We start from the raw sequence: 22,099 nt of genomic DNA on the forward strand, positions 1-22,099 counted from the left end.
TCTGGAATGTTGGACGTGTCACTTGCATCAATGTCAGGTGACACGCCGGACGAGTTCCTGCTCCACCTATTTTTATATAGTGATCTTTTTTTCTTTTTTTCTTTTTAAAGTACAAGGCCGTTTCCCAAAAGCATTGAATGTGGCAGATTCGGCTCAAAACAAAAGGTCATTGTGGGTTTTTTTGGGGGGATCGAGCGAAACCTCGGCCAACCTGAAACCATCTTTTGATAAATGAATGCGCCAAACGGGCCTCCTGTTTAAATGCTTCTAACACATTCAAATAAATGGCTACTGCAAATATTTCCATGACGTTATATTCATAATATATGGCAAACATCCTTCAGATAGTTGTGCATGTACAATGTATTGCTGCCACAGGGGTGGGGTAGTGCATACCAGGAAATGTACTTTGAAGTAGTTGTTTAATTGCTTAAATAGTTCCCTTGGTGACTGCAGAGATAATTTTACCTGAGGGAAAAACATACAATTATGAAAGACAGGGCTTATTGTCTACTGTACAATGTTACAATACAACAGATAAGGTTAACTTGCAAATTCCCCATATGGAACATATGCCACCAATTTTTGTAACCCGACAGGACATCTCACAACGTCATGTTTGGGAACCAGCTGAAGTTTTGCTGACAACAACAAGAAGCCATCCCGTCCGACAATAGAAGTCTGTAATATTGCGCAATAAGATTTTATTAATCCATAGACAAACAGCATAGCGGTTAGCACGTCTTCCCTCATGGGTTTGAGGTTCGGGGCTCGAATCTCCGCTTCTGTTTTCATGTGCTTGCGTTGGTTTCCTTCGAGCATCCACATTCCTAAAACATGCAAGCTCGGGTCATTAAGAACTCTAAATTGACCATGGGTGTGAATGATTGGCTCTCATTACGTGCACTGCGATTCAATGTCAGTCAGGCTCCAGCTCAACCGCGACACTAGTTAGGACAAGCAGTACAGAAAATAGAAGGGTGTTGCCGTATGTACACCAAATCTAAGCCAATTACATCCAACGGGGGGGAAAAAAGCACAATAAACTAAAACTTAAAAAATATATATTATTAAACTAAGTGTCCTGCACATTTATCTGACTGCATATTTAGTCAATATAATTTAAAATAATCATTACATTACCTTGAGCATTTGTTGTCTTGTCCCTGCTTCCTAAAATTAGACTTCATGATGAAATATAATAATTTCAATATTTTAGACATGATTTTTATTAATTTTTTTTTACACACAAATACATTTTACGTTTTTTGGAAAAAAAAGTAAGAAAGAAAAGTAAGAAAATTAATTGTTTAAACTAACAGCCCCTCTGAAATTGTTTTAATATTCACAAGGTCCACAGGAAGTTGCATCATTCAGATCCTGTGCAGGTTATGGGAAGGCCAAAAGTAAGGTCACATTTATTTTTCTTTATACAGTAAGTGTATGATGATATTTCAATATTGACTGGGGGAGTTTAAAATATTAGCACAGTCCTGTTACCTACATTTTGGGGATGAGTTTTTTTTGTTGAATCACTGTAAGGTGCTTAGTGACAATATTGTATTAGTATTAATATCATTTTCTGCTAATTTCAGTCCTGTTATTCAAATCATCACACTTCTAAAATAATCGTTTTCCCCAGAAACACAAAAAACTGAACCAGATTTTATTTTACATTTATTAATAATTAAATTTCAGGGGTAGAATTGAATAATCTGTTGAACTGGCTGATTTTAGCAGAGGTGGCCAGTATACTGATCAAAATACGACTTTGGCTGTTTTTTTATGAGGGTGACGAAATGAGGCGTTTTTTTTGTTTTGTTTTTTGAGTAGTTCAATATGTACGATGCTTTAAAGCTGAAAAAAAAAAAGACAAAACATTCTACATTGTTTATTTTGAGATGGCTGCAAGCAAATGGCATCAGTTTGCTGCAATAGCGCACAGGAAAAAGTGTAGTAATGTTCACGTCACTTCACAAGATCTGAAAACCATTGAGGGCCTGCAGCGCCGCTCATCAAAAGCATTTCTGCGCCAAGTATTGGGTGGCGCAGGTGAGGTGAAGTCCAATTAAGTTCTGCCTTGATGATTCATGCAAAGACCATCCCTAGCCTGATGAAAACTGAACAACACGTCCAACAAGTTGGAAAACGGTAATAAGCAAGTGACGCAAAATCTTCATAATTGATGGCACACCCACGCTAAATGAATTCCAGTGAACATCTGTGAAAGGTTGCAGCATTTCAAGCTGTACATGCAACGTCAATGCTGCTTGGCTCTTTGGTATGCCACTTGTCCTGTTGAACTACGCCAACCAATTTGAGCGAGACAAAGAACCTGTTACATCTCACCGTAGACATGCATACACTCCTTAACACGTGGATGCCGAGACATTGAGAGAGTGGGGGCAACTTCTATTTTTGTACTTTTTACTCAGTATCTCCAAAAAGTGAGTACACCCCCTTCACATTTCTTTTAGATATTTAATGGGACAGCACTGGTAAAATCACACTTTGACACAATTAAATTTCAGTCAGTGTGAAGGTTATAAATCAGTGTAATTTTTTGGGGTTCTCTCGAAACAGCTTAAAAATACTGCTATTAATAGTTAAATCAAAAGTGAGCACACGTCTAAGTGAAAAGATTAAGAATATGGCTTCCTGAAACCATGCCCTGTGGTGTGACGAGACCAAGATACATTTGAACTTGGTTCAGATTGGGTTAAGAACGTGTGGTGGGAACCAGGTGAGGGGTACAAAGACACGTGTGTCTTGAATATAGTCAAGCAGAGGTGGAACATTCAAGTCCAGAAATTAAAAACCCTGCTGCACATTTGGTTTTAGCCAAAGGTGCTTCTACTCAACCAGCAGATAAAGGAGGTCCCGGGAGCATTTGAGTTGAAGCACCTCTGGCTCAAGCCAAACCGTGGCCGGCTTCACGAGTGTTTCCAGCATTATTTAGGGAGCTACAGTTCGAACCATGAATGCCAACATGTTCTGTGATTTACTGAAACAGAGCATGATCCACTCCCTCTGATAACGGGGATCGCGGGGAATTCCAACATGATAATGACCACAGACACACCTCCAAGAGGACCACTGCCATGCTAAAGCGTCTCGGGGGTAAAGGTAATAGACAGGCCAAGGCATGCCTCCAGACCTACACCTTACTCAACATCTCTGGGGCATCGTCAAACGGGTGTTGGAGGAGCGTAAGGTCTCAAATAGCTGCCAGCTCCGTGATGTGGTCATGGAAGAGGATTTCAATGGCAGACTGTAAGCTCTGGTGAACTCCATGCCCAAGAGAGGAAAATAATGGTGGCCACACAACTTATTCTCATAGAGGTGGACTCACTTTTGTTGGCAGGAGTTTAGCTATTAATGGCTGTGTTGGGAGTTATTTTAGAGGGAACCATGAATTCACATTGCTATATAAGATGTACATTGACTACTTTTCAGTGTCATTTCTTTAGCGTTGTCCCATGAAACGATTATGAAATATCTGCAAAAATATAAGAGGGGTGTACTCTTGTGAGACCTGATCTGAGTTAGCGCTATTTCCACGTACAGTACATTTCAAGTCTCACGTATCCTACATGGCTGTGCTTACACCAAGTCTGGATGTATCTGGATAATCCAGAGAACACACGGCACGGCCCGACAACAGGTGCTCATTTTGGCTCGAGTTCCAATTCGGCACTGGCGCCGACCGGCTCAGCATCAAAGATGTTGGATGCGTCCCAGTCCAGGATTTAAGCGGTCGACGCAGGCCGCCTGAAAAGCCTGCGTCAGTCATGGTTAAATGGCTGCGATCACGCCTTAAGGGCACTTCCTGGTGGTGAATGCCAAGACAGATCAAACCGTAGCGACGAAAGGAAATGCGAGAAAAAGAATGAACAAAGTAAAATAATGGAGAAAAATAACACATTTATGGACATGAACCCTGGACTTAACTATTCTCTCACAATTCGGAATTCTCAAAACCTGGAGGATGCCAGGGTCCAGTTTGAAATGGAAAATCCTCCCACCTCAACCTCAACGCACGAGGACCAACAATTACCACGTGCAACTGAAGAAGTCTCTATGTTACAAACTGTAAACATACATACTGCAACGTTCTAATTGAAATTTTCAAAACTACTATTGAAACTAAACCCCTAAAAGTGATCTAAATATTCTTATAGGTAAATTAACTGATTTAATCCATTTAAACTTCACTCCACTTCTGGATAGCATTTATAGTGACTTGGAGCGCTGGAATAATCTTCTTATTTCTCTAATAGAACGAATAACTAGAAGAACTAGAACAGAAGGATTGTGATAACCTCAGACTTCTAGATTTACTCTTTATTACAACATCGATTAAGCGACATAACTGTTTTAAAAATCCAATGATTTCCGCCACCCTGACTGCCTGGTGGAAGGCACTAGAAATGACAAAAGCCCAAGTGGAGCCCTGCGGGCTTTCTCCCCTATGGCATAACCCCGATTTTCAACTTCACAACCAATCGTTTTATTTGGGTGTGTGGCAGCAGAAAGGAATTACACATCTCCACCATCTTTTCTCAGATAATATGTTTATATCATATACATCCTTGCTCCAAAAATACAAAATAAAAAGAAAACCTAGGATTTTTTAAATTGTACATTTAGAACCGATATAAAATTGTGATTAATCGTGAGTTAACTATTTAAGTCATGCGATTAATTACGACGCCTGAAGCGATGTAAAAAAAAAAAAATGCCATCAATGGCAGTGAATGAGTTCAAAATTTAAATTTCTGGAGTGCCCTTTGGGGATTAACTACCCTGCAGATTTATTTCACCCGGGACTATTTTATATAGTGCTTCACCCTCAAGAGGTGAGCTGGAGCCGATCTCAAGGCAGATATAGAAAATCAACCATTCACACTCACATTCCCGCCGACGGACAATTGGGAGTTTTCGATGAACCTCCTATTCGTGTTTAGGAGTGTGGCAGGAAGCCGCAGTCCCGGAGTTAAACCAATGCGAGCACGGGAAAACGTATCAGGCCATATCAGCTTGGAAACAGAGCAGATTGAAAATAAACCTCACACATTCTGATACTACTGTCATAATGTGATTACAGGTGAAATGTATTATTTATTTATTTATTTATTTATTTAAATTAATCCGTTTTCTGGCCAGTTTCCATACAGATGGTGCAGTTGAGTTTGTGGAGAACCAATTATTTTGCCAACGCGCTTCGTTATGCATGACAGTTTTGTTGTTCAGTTTGCTAGTACTACTCGCTCATCCCTACTAGTGAAGAATTTCTACCAGGGTACCGGTAGATCACAATTGCAATATTTTGACTGAAACTTCCTTAGCTTCCTGACAAGGCGCAGGTGCTGGAGTGCTCTTTTGTAAAGTGTGTCAGTGTGTTTGTAAAGACATGCAAGCGTCTTCCTGTGTTTCCAGCATGCAAGTTTGAAGCCTTAAAGTGAATCCTAAACATTTGAGACCATTTGTAATGCTTGTCCTTTTTTTTTTTCAAACACGCTACAAAAGTGTATAAGCATACGGTACTTAATGAGTAAATAATATTTTGAACAACAAAATACAGCACTCCATTTGCATCGGAAATGGTTCGTTCCACCCATAGGCTGCCTACCGGTGATAAACGGTGCTGGTGTAAGTCTCAGGCTTAAACCAAGAGATGTGGAGCATTTCTTAACTTTCAGTTCCACCACTCAGTACCAACACAGTGTGATAAATATCGCGTTGAGCACATTTGCCATTTCTCATTTTTGCTGCATTTAATCATAAACCACTGTTAATGTTGTGAGATAGGAGTTTGTTGATGTGACCGTGTGAAAGTTTTTTTGTTTGCTTCTTTTTTTTTTTGTCACTCTGTTTGGCTCATAATTTTGTATTGGATGGATGGTAATATTAGGACATTGTTGGAGAGAAGTGATATACAACTTTTTTTTGCTGAGTGAATCTCATTATCTGTTTGGTCATATGTTTTTTGTTTTAGTTTTTTTTTGTTTTTTTTAGGGGATAAACATGTGACTGTGGACTTTATGGGACTTAGTAATAGCAGCACACACACACACAAACACATTTGGTGCACGTAGAGATTCCTTCATTTATTGGAGAGATACCAAAATTTTTGAAAACGAGTAGAAGAAGAACAGGAAGAAGATATGTTGTATAGTAGATCCAGTTAAACAAGGACACCACTTAAAATTGATCTCGACTAAGAGGAGGCATCAAAATGGAGGGAAAGATATTCCATGGAGTTCCAGATGTGACACTCGGAGTGCTGTTTCTTTACCACAGGTCAAGGGAGCAAAGATAATGCTGCTGATCAGTGCATCCGTCATCATTCCAGTTGCCTGTACGAAACGTACAAAGGGTTATAAGTATGAGAAATTATCAAATGGCATTTGTCAAACATCTGACTCGCATCATTGCAAGTTCCAAACACAAATACACATAAAGACTTAAAGGAAAACAAAACATATTCATACCAATAGAATAAATCTCAGCACAGTCTTCGTTGTTATTAAAGTCATCTGGCTGACCAGCTGACCAGTCAAAGAACTTGGATTTCACGCCATCAACCCGGACAAACGTACCCTCCTGCAAGATAAATCACAATGTGATAATAATACTTAAAGTCCTAACATAAGATTCTTTCGCTATGTGGCAAAAACACTCCCAAGTCACACGATTCCATTTAAAATGTCGCACTAGTCACTGTTTCACCTCAAGTGCATCATGGAGTCCAATCCAGGTGTCCTCAAGGTCGCCCGCATTAGCATCCCGAACCAGTTGCATAACTAGGGCATTTTCCACTGGATCTCGAACGGTGGCCAGAGTGCCACCCAAACCGTTGCAGGCTTCCTAAGTGAGAAAGATGGAGAGAAAAAAAACACATTTATAAAGAGTCGGGCGTCGACTGTTTTGGAATAGTTTGAAATGCGATTTCATATACATCTGTCTCCTAGCATGTACATACATGTTACACTATGTGGACCTAAGGTGGATCAGGGACTTTAATAGCAGTAGACTGATTTAGAACTACATCACTGCTACTATTTGAAACTCTTCCATACCTCTGCCGCGACGAAATTTAAATCAGCTCCTTGGTAGATGAAGCAGCGGTCCCGCAAACGAACCCAACCAGTTGGACAGCAAGGAACTACAACACAGTCATTATTTTAGCTAGAAGAACAAAAAATGTCAACACCTTCGGGTTTTATGTGCGTTGAAATCACTGTTACCAACCTGTCACGGTTTCAACACACCACTGTAAAGACAAAGAGCACATTGTTCAGATCAAAAAGCACAATGTCCTTATCAAACCAAGCTAAATGTATTTAGCTATTTGGGAACTGATAGATGCTAGCTTTTAATGAACATCCAAAGAAGCGGATTTAAAGTTTCTTAGTTTCACTTACGACTCCGGTCAAAAGTCCACTGATCCCGCACAGGAGAAGCAAAGAGCGAGGAGCAAATGCCATCTGCGCAAGGACAGAAAAAAAAAAAAAAAGTCATGTTATACGCTTAATTTACATATCATAAGTTTTGGTTTTGTATGTTGAACACTAAAGTCGCAGCTTTAGGCTTTCATGGCAGAAAAGGGAGCATGGAAAAGGTTCTTTGAAAAGTTGTGTCATGTTACCTTTGCTGTCGTGATGCTTGATGCTGAGAAGATGTGTGGAAGACGGCGACGAGCGTTCCTTTTATATGTCAGCTCTGGAATGTTGAACGCGTCACTCATGTCACGTGACGCGTCTGACGAGTTCTCCACTGCCCCAAAGCAACAAAAAAAAAGCTCCCAAAGTCCAATTTAGCACTGATATTGTTTTTAGTGATGGCCGTCATGTGGAGCGGCGTATGATTCATAACATATGTTTTAATAACCACCACCTCAAAATCCAAAGATTTTCAGTAGATTTTCACGCAATATCATCTTATCTATATTTATTCAGACTTTATATTAAAAAAATTTAAAAAAATCTTGCACTAAGTTCTCCTTTGTTTGTTGTCAATTAAAAGCATTAGAGAGGAGTGGAACCAGGAAGGGAGTCAGGAATGCAATGTTAGGTGAGGCGTTGGAGAGCAAAGGGTGGTGCTGTTGCGCACGAGGAAACGTTCTTTTGACTTTTTGAGTCAATTGGACTGCTACACTCCCATGTCCCACCCTGATGTTCTCCAAGCCGTGTGATTTGGTGAAGTCTGAGAGAGAAAATGAGTCAACAAAGTGGTTAGGCTCTCAAAGTACAGATACAGTAGCTCACAACACATAATACAGTCACATCTGGAGTCTGAGCACTTTGAAAACGTACCTGTAGAGAAATACACAATTTACATGACAATGTGGCTCACTTTTAAAAATCATTTCAAACAAGGTCCCAAAGTAGCTGCAAAATTACAAGGATTTTAATATTTGATTTAAGATTCAAAATTAGATTAATCTATCGATTATTTTGTCGATTAATTGATTTTCCGATTATTATTTTTTTAAGCACGTTTTAATTCACATCCGTTGACATGATTTCAAATTGACTGAGCAGAAAATGCACAAACCCAAGGAAATGGTCATGGACGGACAGACATTATTTGGCCCGGGAAAATACTCATCAAGTTGGAGTGGGAGGGGTGCAACTTTTTGTTGAAAACTAATGGAGTTCTCTTATTTGGACAATTTCAACCATTGGAAAGTTGATGTTTTTTATTGAATCTATTTCAAACATGCATTGCATAGCGTGTCTTTACTGACTGCCCTCTGCCGGGACGCGACAGTTACGCTTATTTAAGTGCTTAATATTTGGTTGAATGTGTGCACTTTACCGGAAGTCGGACCGAGGAGGGACATCGGGACACGAAGGAAGAGACGGGTAAGATCTTTCTTCATTGAGGGGGTCAATTGGGGCTCGAAGCAGGTTCTTAAATGACCGTCACTCTATTGGTTCCATTGCACGTCTGCTAGCAAGCGTTGTGATGCTTCCCTCGGTTTCCGGATATTTGACAAAATAAATGTGTTCCAAGAAATTTTCAATTTTAGCCTCTTTTACGTCCGTTTGGACCTTTCTTTTCTGTCTGGAAAATTTTGAAGAGTGAACGGAGGTTTACAAGCGTACACTTCTCGAGCTTTGCAATGGTGGTTTTTTTGTGCCTGTAAACGCCATTAGGACCGTTAAAATGGCACAAAGTGCACCTGTCGTTTTACCACCCATCAAACAATGCTTGCAAGATTACGCTTTTTCTTAACTTGATTTTCACGCTTGCGCAAACGTAATGCGCACTTCGCTTATTCTCTGCGTCGCCGGCGGTGGAGGACGACGAACGATGTGCGTCACATCGAAAGACATCCAACGTTTGCTATTTGCCGTTCGTTGAAAATACATCGGGGGGCGGTCTCAGGTTTAGGCTGGGGGGGGGGGGGGGGGACAAGAAAAACCCTGGCAGCCCGTCAGGCCTATAACGAACTGGGTGAACCCCTTTATGATTCAATGACTGGTTTGGTCCATGTCAGAAAACATTTAGATAATTTTTCTTTCAATTAAGAGGGACGGGGTTTATTTATGTTTGAAACATGTTAAGTGAGGACCAACATCTAATATGTGCATTTCAGTTTGTACTGTAGTAAAATTGTGGAACGGACTTGATGATGCATTGAAGCTGTTGAGGTTTGGGGAAATTTAAAATGTAAAATAATTTCTTCTTATTGTTGAATGGAACAAGCTGTCAAAGGAAATAAAAACAAGTGGTTTTGCTTTTAACTCATCCACTGCCATTGACGGCGCCAGACGTCAAAAATTTATTTGAACTATTTTTTTAGTTTCACATTTTTTTCCACTTTTGTTAACAAGAGTATGAAAACCTAAAAAAAAATGCATTGTACGTTATATAAAATTTGTGATTAATCGTGAGTTAACTAGTGAAGTCGTATGATTAAGAAAATAAAAGATTATTAAAAATGAGGGGCGTCAGCCGATAATTTTTTTTTATTGTAATTAATCGCATGACTTCAATAGTTAACTCACGATTAATCGCAAATGTTATATCTGCTCTAAATGTACAATAAAAAAATTCTAGTTTTTCATACTCTTTTTAACAAAAGTAGGAAAAAATGTGAAACTAATAGAAATAGTATTAATATTTCATTTTGGAAGTTAATGGCAGTGAATGAGTTATAAGCTGGATACAAAACAATACAGAAATACACACATTTATTTGTATTTCAATTTACTGTAATGATGTCATTTAGTAAAGTGGAGTTATTTACGTGCTATTGCACTTTAAAAGAAAAATGAATGTGTTTATCTATATCAACTCTTATACTGTACACAGTTCTTACGTGAATGCTTGAAATTCATTGCTTTATGACTCATTTTTCTTTTCTTTTTTACTTTGAGGACCACAATGGAATGAAGCCCTCGGGCTTTATTGTGTTTTTATCCCGGGTGGAACTTGTTTTACATGACGGGAAGTTCTTATTTGGACTCTCCTGTGCCAGCATCAAATACATTCAATCAATCAATCAGTTTGACCGATGAGCATGTTGGAAAAGAGGCTGCAGCTGTCCAGTGGCACACGAAACGTTTGCAGCATACGTTCACACACCCACAAGACTTCCAACATTGAAGAGATGCCTGGGACCTGCAGTCTTTCTCCATATCAGCTTTTGCGGCAAAAAGAAGGCGTAGCAACCGCAGGCTGACAAACAACTCAACATCGCACCTTGAAAATATAATGACTTTTGTTTTAGAGTCATTGTTCACAACACACCCATTCTGTGCTGTTAAGTTGTTTGGTATGCTACTCGTCCAGTGTAATTGGCCCGATCGCTGCGTGAAATGTAACAATTTTGATAATGACTTGATTGAAAACACACCCAAGGCGTCAGCCTGTTGCGGTGTCATCGTAACCGGTGTCGTGACAGCAGCTAGTTGAGGGCCTAATTTGGCTCCACAATTTACATTTCTGATCACCGGCTGTTCAAGTTAACTCCTTCAACCACCCACCTCTGTGTACGTGGCTTTGAAGTACCAAGGCGCGGCCAATTCTTCCCATGTTTTGAAATTCTGTCATGCTGCGTTATCAGAAATGACCAAATTTGGTGTTTGGGACCGAGAACACGCTAGCTTCTGATAATCGCGGCTTCCACAAAGTCAGTGATCAGTGGTGGGGCCAAGAAGTGGCGGAAAAAGATTTATAAGTTGGAACACTGCGTTGCTTTATCAGGAGCCAAAGATGTTCCACGACAAGAAGGATGTGCTGCCAGTGCACAAATCCGTGTGGAAGTTGAGTTCTGGATATACTCGAGGCAGTCCAGGATTTTGCTAGGCACTTCGCACAGCAGGTGCCCACAACTTTTTTTGCGCCACCATTTTACATACAGCAATATTTTGATGGACTGGCGTAGAAACAAAATAAAACGAATTACAGTCCTGCTCACCATTATTGGCACCCATGAAAGTAAAGTACATAATGTGGAATATATTCTGAATAAAATGAGTTAACTAAAACATTAGATTTTTTATTATATTTATCTGAATGACCAAATGATTAAAAATAAAACAATAAAAACAATAAACAATGGGCGTAGAAAATAGAAAACTTAAAATGTCCTCTGTCACTGGCACCCTTTCCTGTAAATCAGTACGAAAACACATTATGACTCACCTTTGGTAAATCACAAATAAGAATTACCTGTACTAAATTGTCTGTGCCGAATTGACATGACTTAAACAATGAATGACGACTTTGATGTTTTAAAAAGCCACCTGTTATCAGCTTTTCCTTTTGTCAAAATCATGAAAACAAAGGAGCTGTCTGAGGACATCAGAAGTGCTATAATTCGCAAACACAAGACCTCCCAAGGGTATAGAGCCATCTCCAAAGATTTTGGTAGTCCTGTTTCAGCAGTGCGTAATGTTATTAAGAAGACGAGCATGGAACAGTCAAGAACCTCCATGGACGTGGGGAGAGAAATTGTTGGTGCGAATGGTGGAAAAAAAACCACCACGTTGAACATCCAAAGACCTGAAAGCCAACCTGGAACAGTCTGGGATCATGGTTCCAACCACTGAACCAAAAACTGGGCTTCATGGGTGAAGATCATTCCTGAGACAGACATAAAAAAAAAAAAGAATGGCTCACCTTTGCCAAGGAGTACCTGGACAAATCACAATCCTTTTGGGAAAATCTTCTGTGGACGGATGAAACAAAAATAGAGCTTTTTGACAACGCCAACAGTTTTATTACAGACAGCGCAATGAAGCTTCGCTACATCTGGTACTGGGGGCCTTGATCAGATCACAGAAATCATGAAATCAGAGAATTATCAAGACATGATAGGGAGACATGTCCTACCAAGTGTTAGGCAACAAGGTCATGGGTCCTCCAGCAAGAACAACCACCAAAGCACACATCCAAAAGCACACAGGAATGGTTAAAAAGGAAAAAAAAAATACTGTTTTAAAATGGCTAGCAATGACTCCTGATCTCAATCCGATCTTTGATATGAGCTGAAATGTGCCACACCAACGATTAGCATTCACTATTCATATTGACATTAGCCACCAAATTACCAAATCAACTTCAGTGGTTTGTTTACTCAATGTACCTTTGGTGAAAAACACATCATTGTCCATCTTTGTCAAGCGTTATCTTGAACATATGTCTACAAAACCATATTCGCTTCTCTCATTGAAACGGACGGGAGAGTAGCCTACACCGGCCTGTCAACAAAAGAACTTCATTTAACCTCCGGATCCCCCGCCATAAATCAGCCAGTGGCAGAACAAAGGATGATTTTTTTCTCTTTGGTCACATTTTAAATCCATCTACGTTACTACTAGCCACATCCTAGCGAGCACTAAACTCAACGTTTGCAAACTCCCTTTTTCGTTTGTTGCTAGCATGATACAGCAAGGCGCTATATGCTACAATATGCTATGACATGTTCGGACTTTGAATGAGAAAATTCAGATTCAGCTTTAAGCGATAAATCACTAGTTTAGGTAGGACTGGATAGTCTGTGTGCTTTGGTGTTGTGAAACGTAGTATAGAACAATGTACTAGTATAATGTTTTGTTGTGTAGTTCAGTAGTGCAGTGTTGTGTCGTGTAGTTTAGTATAGTATTGAAGAGAAGGAAAAAAGTATTTGAACGTTTTCACCTTTCAACCTGGAACAGATCATTTCGAGCTCCGTGATTTCTTTCAGGGAAAAACTCTTGTTCAATCCTGTACTTTCAGTCATTACAAGGTTTTATCTGAACTTAGTCTGAACTAACAGCGCCCCCTGTTGAGTAGTGTAAAGTTGTAAACGCCTTTATTGAAGCATAATTGCATGCATGAAAAAGCTTAATCTTATTGACGCACCGTAAGCGCAATGACAGATACACCCTCGGAGTGATGTCACAAAAGAAAAATTCCATATCCAAACCTTTGAAATCGTTTATTTCTTTATCAGGTTTTGTTTAGCAAGCATGATTTTCTCTCCACAGCCCATATAACTTATTAATTTGCCTGCTATTTTGCTGTTAATATTGGTTGAATGTTCAACCGGTGTTCCAGAGCCTTACTACTAAGAAATCTTGATTTGTGTTTAAAACGTGTAGTGTCAGAACAAGAAGATGTAAGACTAATAGTAGAACGCTTTCATTCATGCCATCAAACTATGAAAATGACACCCTGCACCTGCAGCTTTAACCAAGTCTTCATCAAATTGTAACCGCTTTTAAGACCATTCTCGGTCTCGTTACTACGGAGTACAGTATGATAATGGCGCCCTCTACAGGACAGTCGTTGTCTTTACAGAATCAGCGTGCTCAGACAAACTCAACCGTGAGATGTGTACTGATATAAATTTCCGGGCTATTCCTATTGATGTCCAAGGTAGGTGCCCCCATGTCAGTAATGGTTGTGTGTGTATGTGTGCGTGTGCGCGCGGGCTTATATCACATCATGGGGACCATTTTCTGGGTTTTTACTAGCATTGTGAGTCCAAACCTCTTTTTGAGGGTCAAAACTTGGTTTTAAAGTTTAGGTTTGAATTGGGTTATGGTTGAGGTTAGGGTAAGGAGTTGGGGTAGACAATCATTTTTTGATGGATGGGGTTAGGGTAATGGTCTAGGAAATGCATTATGTCGATGAGATGTCCCCACTAAACATGTAAACCCAACTCTGTGTGTGTGTGGGGGGGGGGGGGTGTTTTGTCCGTATGAGAACCTGATTAAAAACAAAATAATACATAAGATCAATTACTCTAGTCACTACATTTGATCACATTATCAATATGATGTTATCAATTTAAGTATTTAAGTAGTCTCACAACACACAGACTATTCAAGTGTTTTTATGGCATAAATGTGAGTTTGAAAATGTTTACAGTTGTGCTCGAAATGTAAACTTAGGAGCTCACTGGTGAGACTTACTGTCCATAAAATCACAAATACTGCGGCAATTGCTTTGATATTTTCAGAGGTTGAAGTTGACATGAGTAGAGATGTGAATGTGAATTTTGGTGACGATTCATAGCATTTTCATCATGTTCCAACATATTCTCAGGCACAAAATAACTTTTCATTGCTGATGAATATCATTTTACACCCTCACCCCAAATATAAAGCATTCAAATATACAAGTCAAGGATCATTTACCATCGTTTTTGCACATATTCAAATTTGACATTGAGTGCAAAACGGCTCTTCTTTGATTATGAAATGATGCCAAATATTTGGAAATGAAAATTCAGATAAAGGAAAATTGTTTCCACAGACGTTTTTATTGACAACACAGCACCTTCACTTCAGTCATCCAACAAAATCAAACCAGGTGACATCGCAAATATTCTTCCTTTCTACAGACAATATTCCCTTCGGCGAACAAAAAAACTAAACACAAAAACAATTAACTCAAACACCTTCTTCAATAAATAATTTCACATTAGAGATTATTATTATTATTATTATTATTATTATTATATTAGTTTTTTGTTGAGTTTGGACTAAATGATTCCAACAAGCTTCAGTTTGTGCACATCTTTTTTTGTCCATCCATAAAATGACTATTACTTGAACACAATAAGAAGATTTAGGATACAGGGACGAAACCAGTGCTTATTCTACACCACAAGCCAAACACGGATGCAGGCAAGATGAGGGCGGAAGAATCCCTGTGGTAGGACAGGGGAAGGGAAGGTGGGGGTTAGGTAGATGGGAATACAGGGAGAGGGCCCATGCTATTGAGAGTGTGAACAAAACATAAAGACAGGAGAGTAAGGACATCGGATTGGGGGGGGGGGGGGTGCATGGAAAGACAAGATGGGGTGTGACTTCACTCCGTCTGTGGCACGGAGATGGCCGGGCCTTTTGGGTCGTCGAAGCGGTCCATGGTGTGGAGCTGCATGATCATGTGTAGGCCGTACGTGAGCACTAGGACCATGAGGAGACTGGTCATCAAGCCCATCCAGATGCCTGGCGAGAAGAAACCGGCGCAGTCGGAGGCGTACGAGAACTTGCTGCCACTCACATTGAAGCCTTGAATCTGTCAGGACATGATCACATGACTTATGGGCAAAATGTTTGCATTGGCACACTGACAGGAAGTAAAGAAAATGTGCAACATATATGGTACACTTGACGTTTGTCAAATTAAGCTACATTAGAAGTATATACACATTACATATGTAAAAAAGCTAGCTGTGTCTACAACATGAAATACGTTGGAAAAATGATATATCCCAAGTACTGTCTGTAGATAATCAATTTTCTTACTTGGAAGTCTTCAAACGCGACCCTCCACTGATTGGCGGGATCTTTGGATGAACGCGGGGCGAGCTGTGGCCACCGGAAGCTGCTGACCGACTCGCAGCGGTACGAGTACTCGGCAGGGGCGTAAATGTTCCTGCTGCCGTTAAACGTGGCCTTGGTGCCGTCGTACTCCAACTCGACGGCGTCCAGCGTGAACCAGCGGCGGGCCGACACCTTGTAGTGGCGCTGGCTCAGCGCAAAGCTGCACGGACAAACACAGGCTTTTTCTTTGGCTTTTTACACTTGTATGAAAGTTAAGAATGTTACTTTGCCGCAACAGTTATTTACATTTTATGATGGTGGCAACTTAAGCAGTGCAGTCTTAGTAGTAGTAGTAGGGTTGTGCAATTACAAAATCAGCATAATTGTAAAAAAATAAAGATTATAAATACTAATTTTTAGTTGTTTAAATTTATACATTTGCACCTTTTTATTTTAATTTAAAATAACAAATGTAATACATTTTGTTTCATCTAAAATGAACTTGCATACTTAGTTTTTCAAAGATTTTTGTCTTAAGATTTTTTTTTACATTTTCTTGTTTTGTACCAAAAAATAAATGATCATCCCAATCGTGATTAATATTTTCATAATAACCGAGCAGCCCTAATGTGTAGAAGAGTAAAGTTTAATGCAGCACTCCTCTCATTATTATGAATTTTCACTTGTTTCAGGTGGATCTGAAACTTATAGCCCGCAGTAAACTGGGGTTCACTGTATAGTTATTTTGGATAGTAAAAATGCTAAAAAATATTTTTTTTGTAGAAGCACGTGATAGCATATGTAGCACAGTAGAGCGTAGATTCATATAATGCAGAACAATATCATGGTACTATATACTTTGAAAGGCCCTCTTTAAATAGAATGTATTATTCGTAGTAGTATATACACTGTATATAACTGTATAGTGTAGCATAGAGTACTATAGTACAATATAATGTCATAGAATCACATTATGGGGCAGTTTGACCCTGGAAAAAAAAAAATTCAATTTCCTTCAAAGTCGGTATGTCAAGCAGACTCACATCAGTTTGAAGTTGCGGTGCCCAAGAACATTCTCGTAATTAAGGGTTAGTCTGCAAATAATAAAAAAGAAAGAAAGAAGAAAAGATTACAATAATGACAAGTTCAAAATGAAAAGCAGCTTCATTCATTCATGACTTTTCCCAACCAACAGAGGGCGCAATTAATTCAAGTCAAAATCCTTTGCGGTTTGGAAATACAAAGTAATCGACAAACAATGTTTGGAGAAAGCGCCCAGAGCCATGACTATGTGAATTTTCTAGCAAACATCTAAGAACATGTTCCATTGGGGGGGGGCGAGTAAATCTGTGAATTCACGAATAATAAAACGCAAATAAGAAGTTAACCGTTTCCAAAAACGTCCACATGTGCGGATATCTTTGCGCTACCTTGCTCTTGTTTTGTCGCAGCTGGAACCGTGCAGCTTTGGACTGACGCCCTCACCAAAGGTGGACGGCGTGAGGTCATGTGACTCCCAGCGGCCGCTGCGGAGGATGCTGACTGACAGGCCTTTGGCCCACAGGAGGATGCAGGTACTCTCACCTTCCTGCACGCACACATTCGGAAATTCTCTCATCGATGCTTCGGGGCATCATTTTTGTGTGTTCAAGAACTTTTACTGAGTAATAGTAATACAAGAAGAAGAAGTAGAGTAATAGAAATAGAGTCATCCTGAGTGATTTGGTGTCATTTGGTACCATTTCATTGAGATGAAAGCTCACATGAATTGAGATAAAGTGCTTTGCTGCCATCTTGTGGCATCAAAAGGCAATTGCAAAACCTTTGGAAGGAGCATCAATTACAGGAAGATTTTCACTCTTGGAGGCACGACAGGATTTTTCATTGTGAATACTGAACATGTTTAACATTGATCATATATGTCAGAGTCCCAACAGAATCCCGCACCACACCACAAGATAATTTTTGGCGCATTTTATAGTCGGACCTTTGCTTGATCAAGATGCAGTGAATCAGCTTAAATGTGTGGTAATAGATGAAGAAAAGAAAATGTTATTTTTGTAGAAGCAAAAAAAAAACAACAACGCTTTTTAAGACCTTAAACTCCACTGGAGCATAGACGCCAGCCTTCTCCTTCATTTTGCGCTGCTTCTCGCGCTCTCGCTCCCGATCTCTGTATCCGCCTCTGGCCTGCAGCAGCGAGCGGCCACCCGCCAGAGCCGCCTCCATGGAGAATGACGGTGCCCCCTGAAAAACAAACACCAGCAAGTAAATAACACAGTATAAAAATAGACAGCCTTAAAATGGAAATCAGGTCGAAGATTTTCTTGACAATATATTTTATGCATCCCCACTAGTCGAAACACGGTATTCTGATTAATATTGTGGAGTATAAATTAAGCAAATTTTTATTTTATTTTTAATCCACCTATTATTATCCATCTCAGAAGGCGGCCATTTTGCCTTGCACTGCAGCTTACGATCAACTGAAAATGACATCTGTCGCAGTGCCCGACTGCTCATGTTGTGAACATCATGGCTCACCTGTTTTCTGGGATTGATCACAAAGATTGGCGACATCCCATCAAAACCTGGCAATCGCCAAGATTGATCATTGTGACTCACTCAAGGGAGTTCTTCACATTATCAATCTGGGACTGTTGCCTCTGTGATTTGCTCGCGAAAGGCGGGACATTCTGTACAATATTTCGATATGATTGGACGATGCGGGATTGCACGTTTGTTTTGACCAATCAGGGCAACGGGTGCAAATGTCGTCTTCTGTCTCGTTTTAAGGGGGAAAAAAAAAAAGCACGAACATCTTTAGCAGATAAAAAAATGCATGAAGCGCCTCTCGCTGTTCAACATTCAACAAGGAAACAGTAAGTAATTCTGCAATAACAGAATTAATTGCAGCATCCATTCGTCTATCTTAGGTTTTTTGTTTATACCCTGGCGTCGGCGCTTCCTGGTTTCGTCACAGCGGCATGTCCCGCCCTAAACAACGCCCGATTGGTCTGACCTAAAGGTTGGTTGCGAACGTATCAGCGGGAGCAGTGCAAGATGGATTCTCGTCAGAGTTGGGAAATCCAGGCCCAGAAAGGAAAAATCATGCCACAGTTTGGTTTTGGCTACAGGTGCTTGTCCTCACAGTCGTTACCTGTGGCTAAAGACAAAACTCTGGTTTTCCCATCTCTGATTCTCGTAGTATTTATGAATAAATAACGCGAGAATTCAGCTTGCTGGCAAGGTTAACATCCCATGAGCCAAACTCAAATTCCCATTTCAAGGAAAAAGAAGACATTTTGAAAAGAGACTACGGATGAGGGCCTAAACATGCTTAATATCAGGCCTGGCAAAAAAAAAAAAAAAAAAAAAAAAAAAAAAAAAAAAAAAAGAGGAGGAGAAGAAATTAGAGAATTCTAATGTGCCAGTAACTAAAAGTTCTAGCATCCCAACATTTTTCTTTATTTCCCCCTATCAAAATGATCAATATATAAAAAAATTAATTGCAACACAAATACAGCACAAAATTGAACATCTTAAAAAGGCGCACGAGTGCCCCATAAAAATGCAAATGGCGACTGGTAGCCATCCGTGTGTTCTCACTACCGTGTTTGACTCACCCTGGAGGGTTGCAGGGCGGTGTAGATGGCCGTGTATGGAACAGACTGGCTCTTCATGACACTCACAACCTGGCCGATCACCTCGTCTAAAGGATGCAAGATGAACAAGCTGGTTCAACGTTAGCCTCTTTTTTTTTAATCAACCACAACATGCCCGACTCACCGTTGCCACTGAGAACTTCTTTGGCGGACATTAGATCAGACCTAAAGCAAAAACAAAACATTTGGTAGTCAAGCAACTCTCAAGAGTCGATTCCAGCAGTCATTCCCAACTGCGAGAGGTCATAAACAGTACAGTTTACTCTTGGTGACATTTTTGCTTGGTGGTGTTCTCACTAATGTTTTTGTACTACAGAAGCAACCACCCCTTGAACATAAACATCGTACCGAGCACACGCTGGCCAACTAACCCGATGTAGTAGGGCAGCCGGAAAACGAGCAGGGCGGGCGAGGAAGCGTTGAGCGTGAGCTGATTCAGCGTATCGGGGTCCATGTATAAAGGGGAGGTTTCAAGTTGCTCTTGCAGGTGACCGATCACTGCGTTGGAGGCCGGCCAGGACACGGCCGGAAGCACCAGGGAGGAGGACGATGACCTCAGAGCGTTCTTCAACACACAACTGATGTTAGCATCTGCCACTCAAAACCCTGCGCGGTGTCGCTGTCCTCACTGGCATTCACAATTTAAAGAGTTGTCAAGCATCTGAATAAAAGCTCTCAAAATGATATATAAAAAGTCTATGGATGGACCAGCTATAATTTTCCAAATATTTCAAATGGGTCAAATTCTTCCTAAATATAGTCATTTATTATTGTCATTATCCTTTTTTCAAACACAATGGTAAGTGGAATTGCATGGCTGCTCGAGAAAAGCAACAAAATGAAGGCTGATTGGGTGTTGCCGTTTTTGTTTTTGTTTTTATGCACTGGCTCCCCCTGGTGTCCAAAAGCCAACACAAGGCAATGAAACAAGAAGAAATAGAAGCCTGAACCAACCTCCAGGTTGGGGAAAACGCTGTCCTGCTTATTTCCAAAAGCTCCTCCGTACAGCGTGAAATCCTCCACGCTCATCTGGAGGAAAGACAAAGACTGTTGCTTGAAAATAATTCACGAAAAGCAAAATGTTGTCCATGCACGTACCTTGTCCTGAAGAAACAGCAGCACATTTCGGGGTCCAGTGTTGAGAGTCCTGTCCAGGTAACCGGCCAGCTGCTGCTGCTCGACAATGTGACCTGCTGCAGGGAGGGGCTGGTTCGCTTGGGGGGTCCTGAAGAAGATCCATGAGCAGAATGAGGCGAGCAAAACCACGATTGTGTCAATTCAAAAAGAAACCCCAAAAAAATGATCAATTTGTTTATGTTGATGAATGTAATAAGAGCTAGCTCAAGATTTTGTTGAGTTTGGAAGACAGCGTGGACCTTGCAACTCAACAAGGTATTTTGGTTTGCTTTTGCGGGAAAGAAATAGCAATATTTGTTGAGACTCAAAGCCAGCTCTTTACCAAACGTTGTGCAAAACCGGAAAATAATCACCTGTGTTACCCGCAACGGATATGATGGCATGGCATACTGTACACGTTTGTTTGTGCTCGTGTCAATACTGCAACATGCAGACGATCGAAATTTGATTCTCAAGGGCTAAAAAAATAAATAAAGTGAATGATTGAATAATATTTGGTGTGTTAATTAGATCTTTTTTTTTTCTTGACAGTAGGAGCGCTGTACAGTACAGATAAATAAAAGAGGGAAACTTTTGTTTGCAGAAGATTAAAAAAATAAAATAAATAGCAGCACCCGCCCAACCCACAGATGTATATAGTGCTTAATTCTTATTCCACAAACGAAATATTTAAGCAGAAGACCATGTTTTGACAAATGGGGGTACACATAACACATTGAATAGAAAATGTTTGCCTTGAATTCCTCTTTAAGAGGCCCGTCCTTGTTTTTTTTTAATGTATTTTACTTAGAGGATTTCAATGAATCAGTACTTCAACTTTTTACAAGTCAAGGACTACTGCTTGCTTTGACGACAATTAATGAAGGAATGAATGAATAAATATCGCCTCTATTGGTTGCAGCAGTCGTGCACTCTATTTTAACATTGGTTTCAATGTGTCATTCATTCCCAAACAATCGCACGCAAACAATTCATCCATTCTCAAATGAGTGATTAATTAACTAGCACGTCCGTATCCCTAGTATGTCTTACGGTGGATATCTGGGTGTGTGTTTTTTTTAATTTATTTGTTTTTGTTTTTTGAACATAGAGATGCTACTAGGTGTCAGGTGGCTTAGACGGCCGTTGCGCCTCAACACCCCAGCCAGCAAAAACACACACGCCCAAAAACAAAAACAAAAACAAAAAATCGGACTCACCATTGGTGCGACCACAAGACGAGCGGCACCTGCTCCTCGCAGTTGCTCTGCAGGCCGAGCAGGAGGACGAAGAGGGTCGCGGAGATGCTGTGAAAGCGAAGCGTCTCGGCCGTCGCCATCTTCGGTTATCCCAGCGTGTGACGTCACGGAGAGCGGATGAAGAGATGAAGTCACTGCGCAGCCTCGTTCGCGCAGCCGCTAAGTATTATTTTACACACACACAAAAATCCTTACAATAATGATACAAATAAGAACAATAATTAAGATGGCGATAGTTATATTAGTAATTATTACTATTTCTAATTAATTGCTATTGAAAACA

The 22,099-nt window shown here is 40.2% G+C and overlaps 2 protein-coding genes across 2 annotated transcripts; both read right to left on the minus strand.

Annotated features, from left to right (window-relative positions):
- Window positions 1-6,084: 6,084 nt before the first annotated feature.
- On the minus strand, window positions 6,085-7,785 carry LOC147179933 (galactose-specific lectin nattectin-like). Its single transcript, XM_086066975.1, has 7 exons — window positions 7,652-7,785; window positions 7,428-7,490; window positions 7,255-7,276; window positions 7,083-7,168; window positions 6,733-6,870; window positions 6,495-6,606; window positions 6,085-6,359 (listed from the first exon to the last, which is right to left on the minus strand). The coding sequence occupies exons 1-7, from the start codon at window positions 7,748-7,750 to the stop codon at window positions 6,295-6,297; spliced, it is 585 nt and encodes a 194-aa protein (XP_085923101.1). The 5' UTR covers window positions 7,751-7,785; the 3' UTR covers window positions 6,085-6,294.
- Window positions 7,786-14,748: 6,963 nt separating this feature from the next.
- Window positions 14,749-21,944, minus strand: atp6ap1a (ATPase H+ transporting accessory protein 1a). Its single transcript, XM_086070185.1, has 11 exons — window positions 21,778-21,944; window positions 20,540-20,666; window positions 20,396-20,470; window positions 19,813-20,006; window positions 19,566-19,606; window positions 19,403-19,488; window positions 17,874-18,023; window positions 17,207-17,364; window positions 16,820-16,870; window positions 15,759-15,996; window positions 14,749-15,528 (listed from the first exon to the last, which is right to left on the minus strand). The coding sequence occupies exons 1-11, from the start codon at window positions 21,894-21,896 to the stop codon at window positions 15,319-15,321; spliced, it is 1,449 nt and encodes a 482-aa protein (XP_085926311.1). The 5' UTR covers window positions 21,897-21,944; the 3' UTR covers window positions 14,749-15,318.
- Window positions 21,945-22,099: the final 155 nt, after the last annotated feature.

This window comes from Leptonotus elevatus, chromosome 2 (assembly GCF_054856555.1).
Source record: "Leptonotus elevatus isolate MCC_2025b chromosome 2, RoL_Lele_1.0, whole genome shotgun sequence".
Taxonomy (NCBI): domain Eukaryota; kingdom Metazoa; phylum Chordata; class Actinopteri; order Syngnathiformes; family Syngnathidae; genus Leptonotus; species Leptonotus elevatus.

Excerpts from the sequence above, each read along its gene's own strand:
- LOC147179933 (XM_086066975.1), bottom strand. The coding sequence starts at position 7,750 with ATGAGTGACGCGTTCAACATTCCAGAGCTGACATATAAAAGGAACGCT. Across the intron at positions 7,491-7,651 it reads CAAGCATCACGACAGCAAAG|ATGGCATTTGCTCCTCGCTC; the intron begins GTAACATGACAC and ends GTCCTTGCGCAG. Across the intron at positions 7,169-7,254 it reads GTGTGTTGAAACCGTGACAG|TTCCTTGCTGTCCAACTGGT; the intron begins GTTGGTAACAGT and ends ACTGTGTTGTAG.
- atp6ap1a (XM_086070185.1), bottom strand. The coding sequence starts at position 21,896 with ATGGCGACGGCCGAGACGCTTCGCTTTCACAGCATCTCCGCGACCCTC. Across the intron at positions 20,667-21,777 it reads GTCTTGTGGTCGCACCAATG|GACCCCCCAAGCGAACCAGC; the intron begins GTGAGTCCGATT and ends GATCTTCTTCAG. Across the intron at positions 17,365-17,873 it reads ATGCTCCAGTGGAGTTTAAG|GAAGGTGAGAGTACCTGCAT; the intron begins GTCTTAAAAAGC and ends GTGTGCGTGCAG.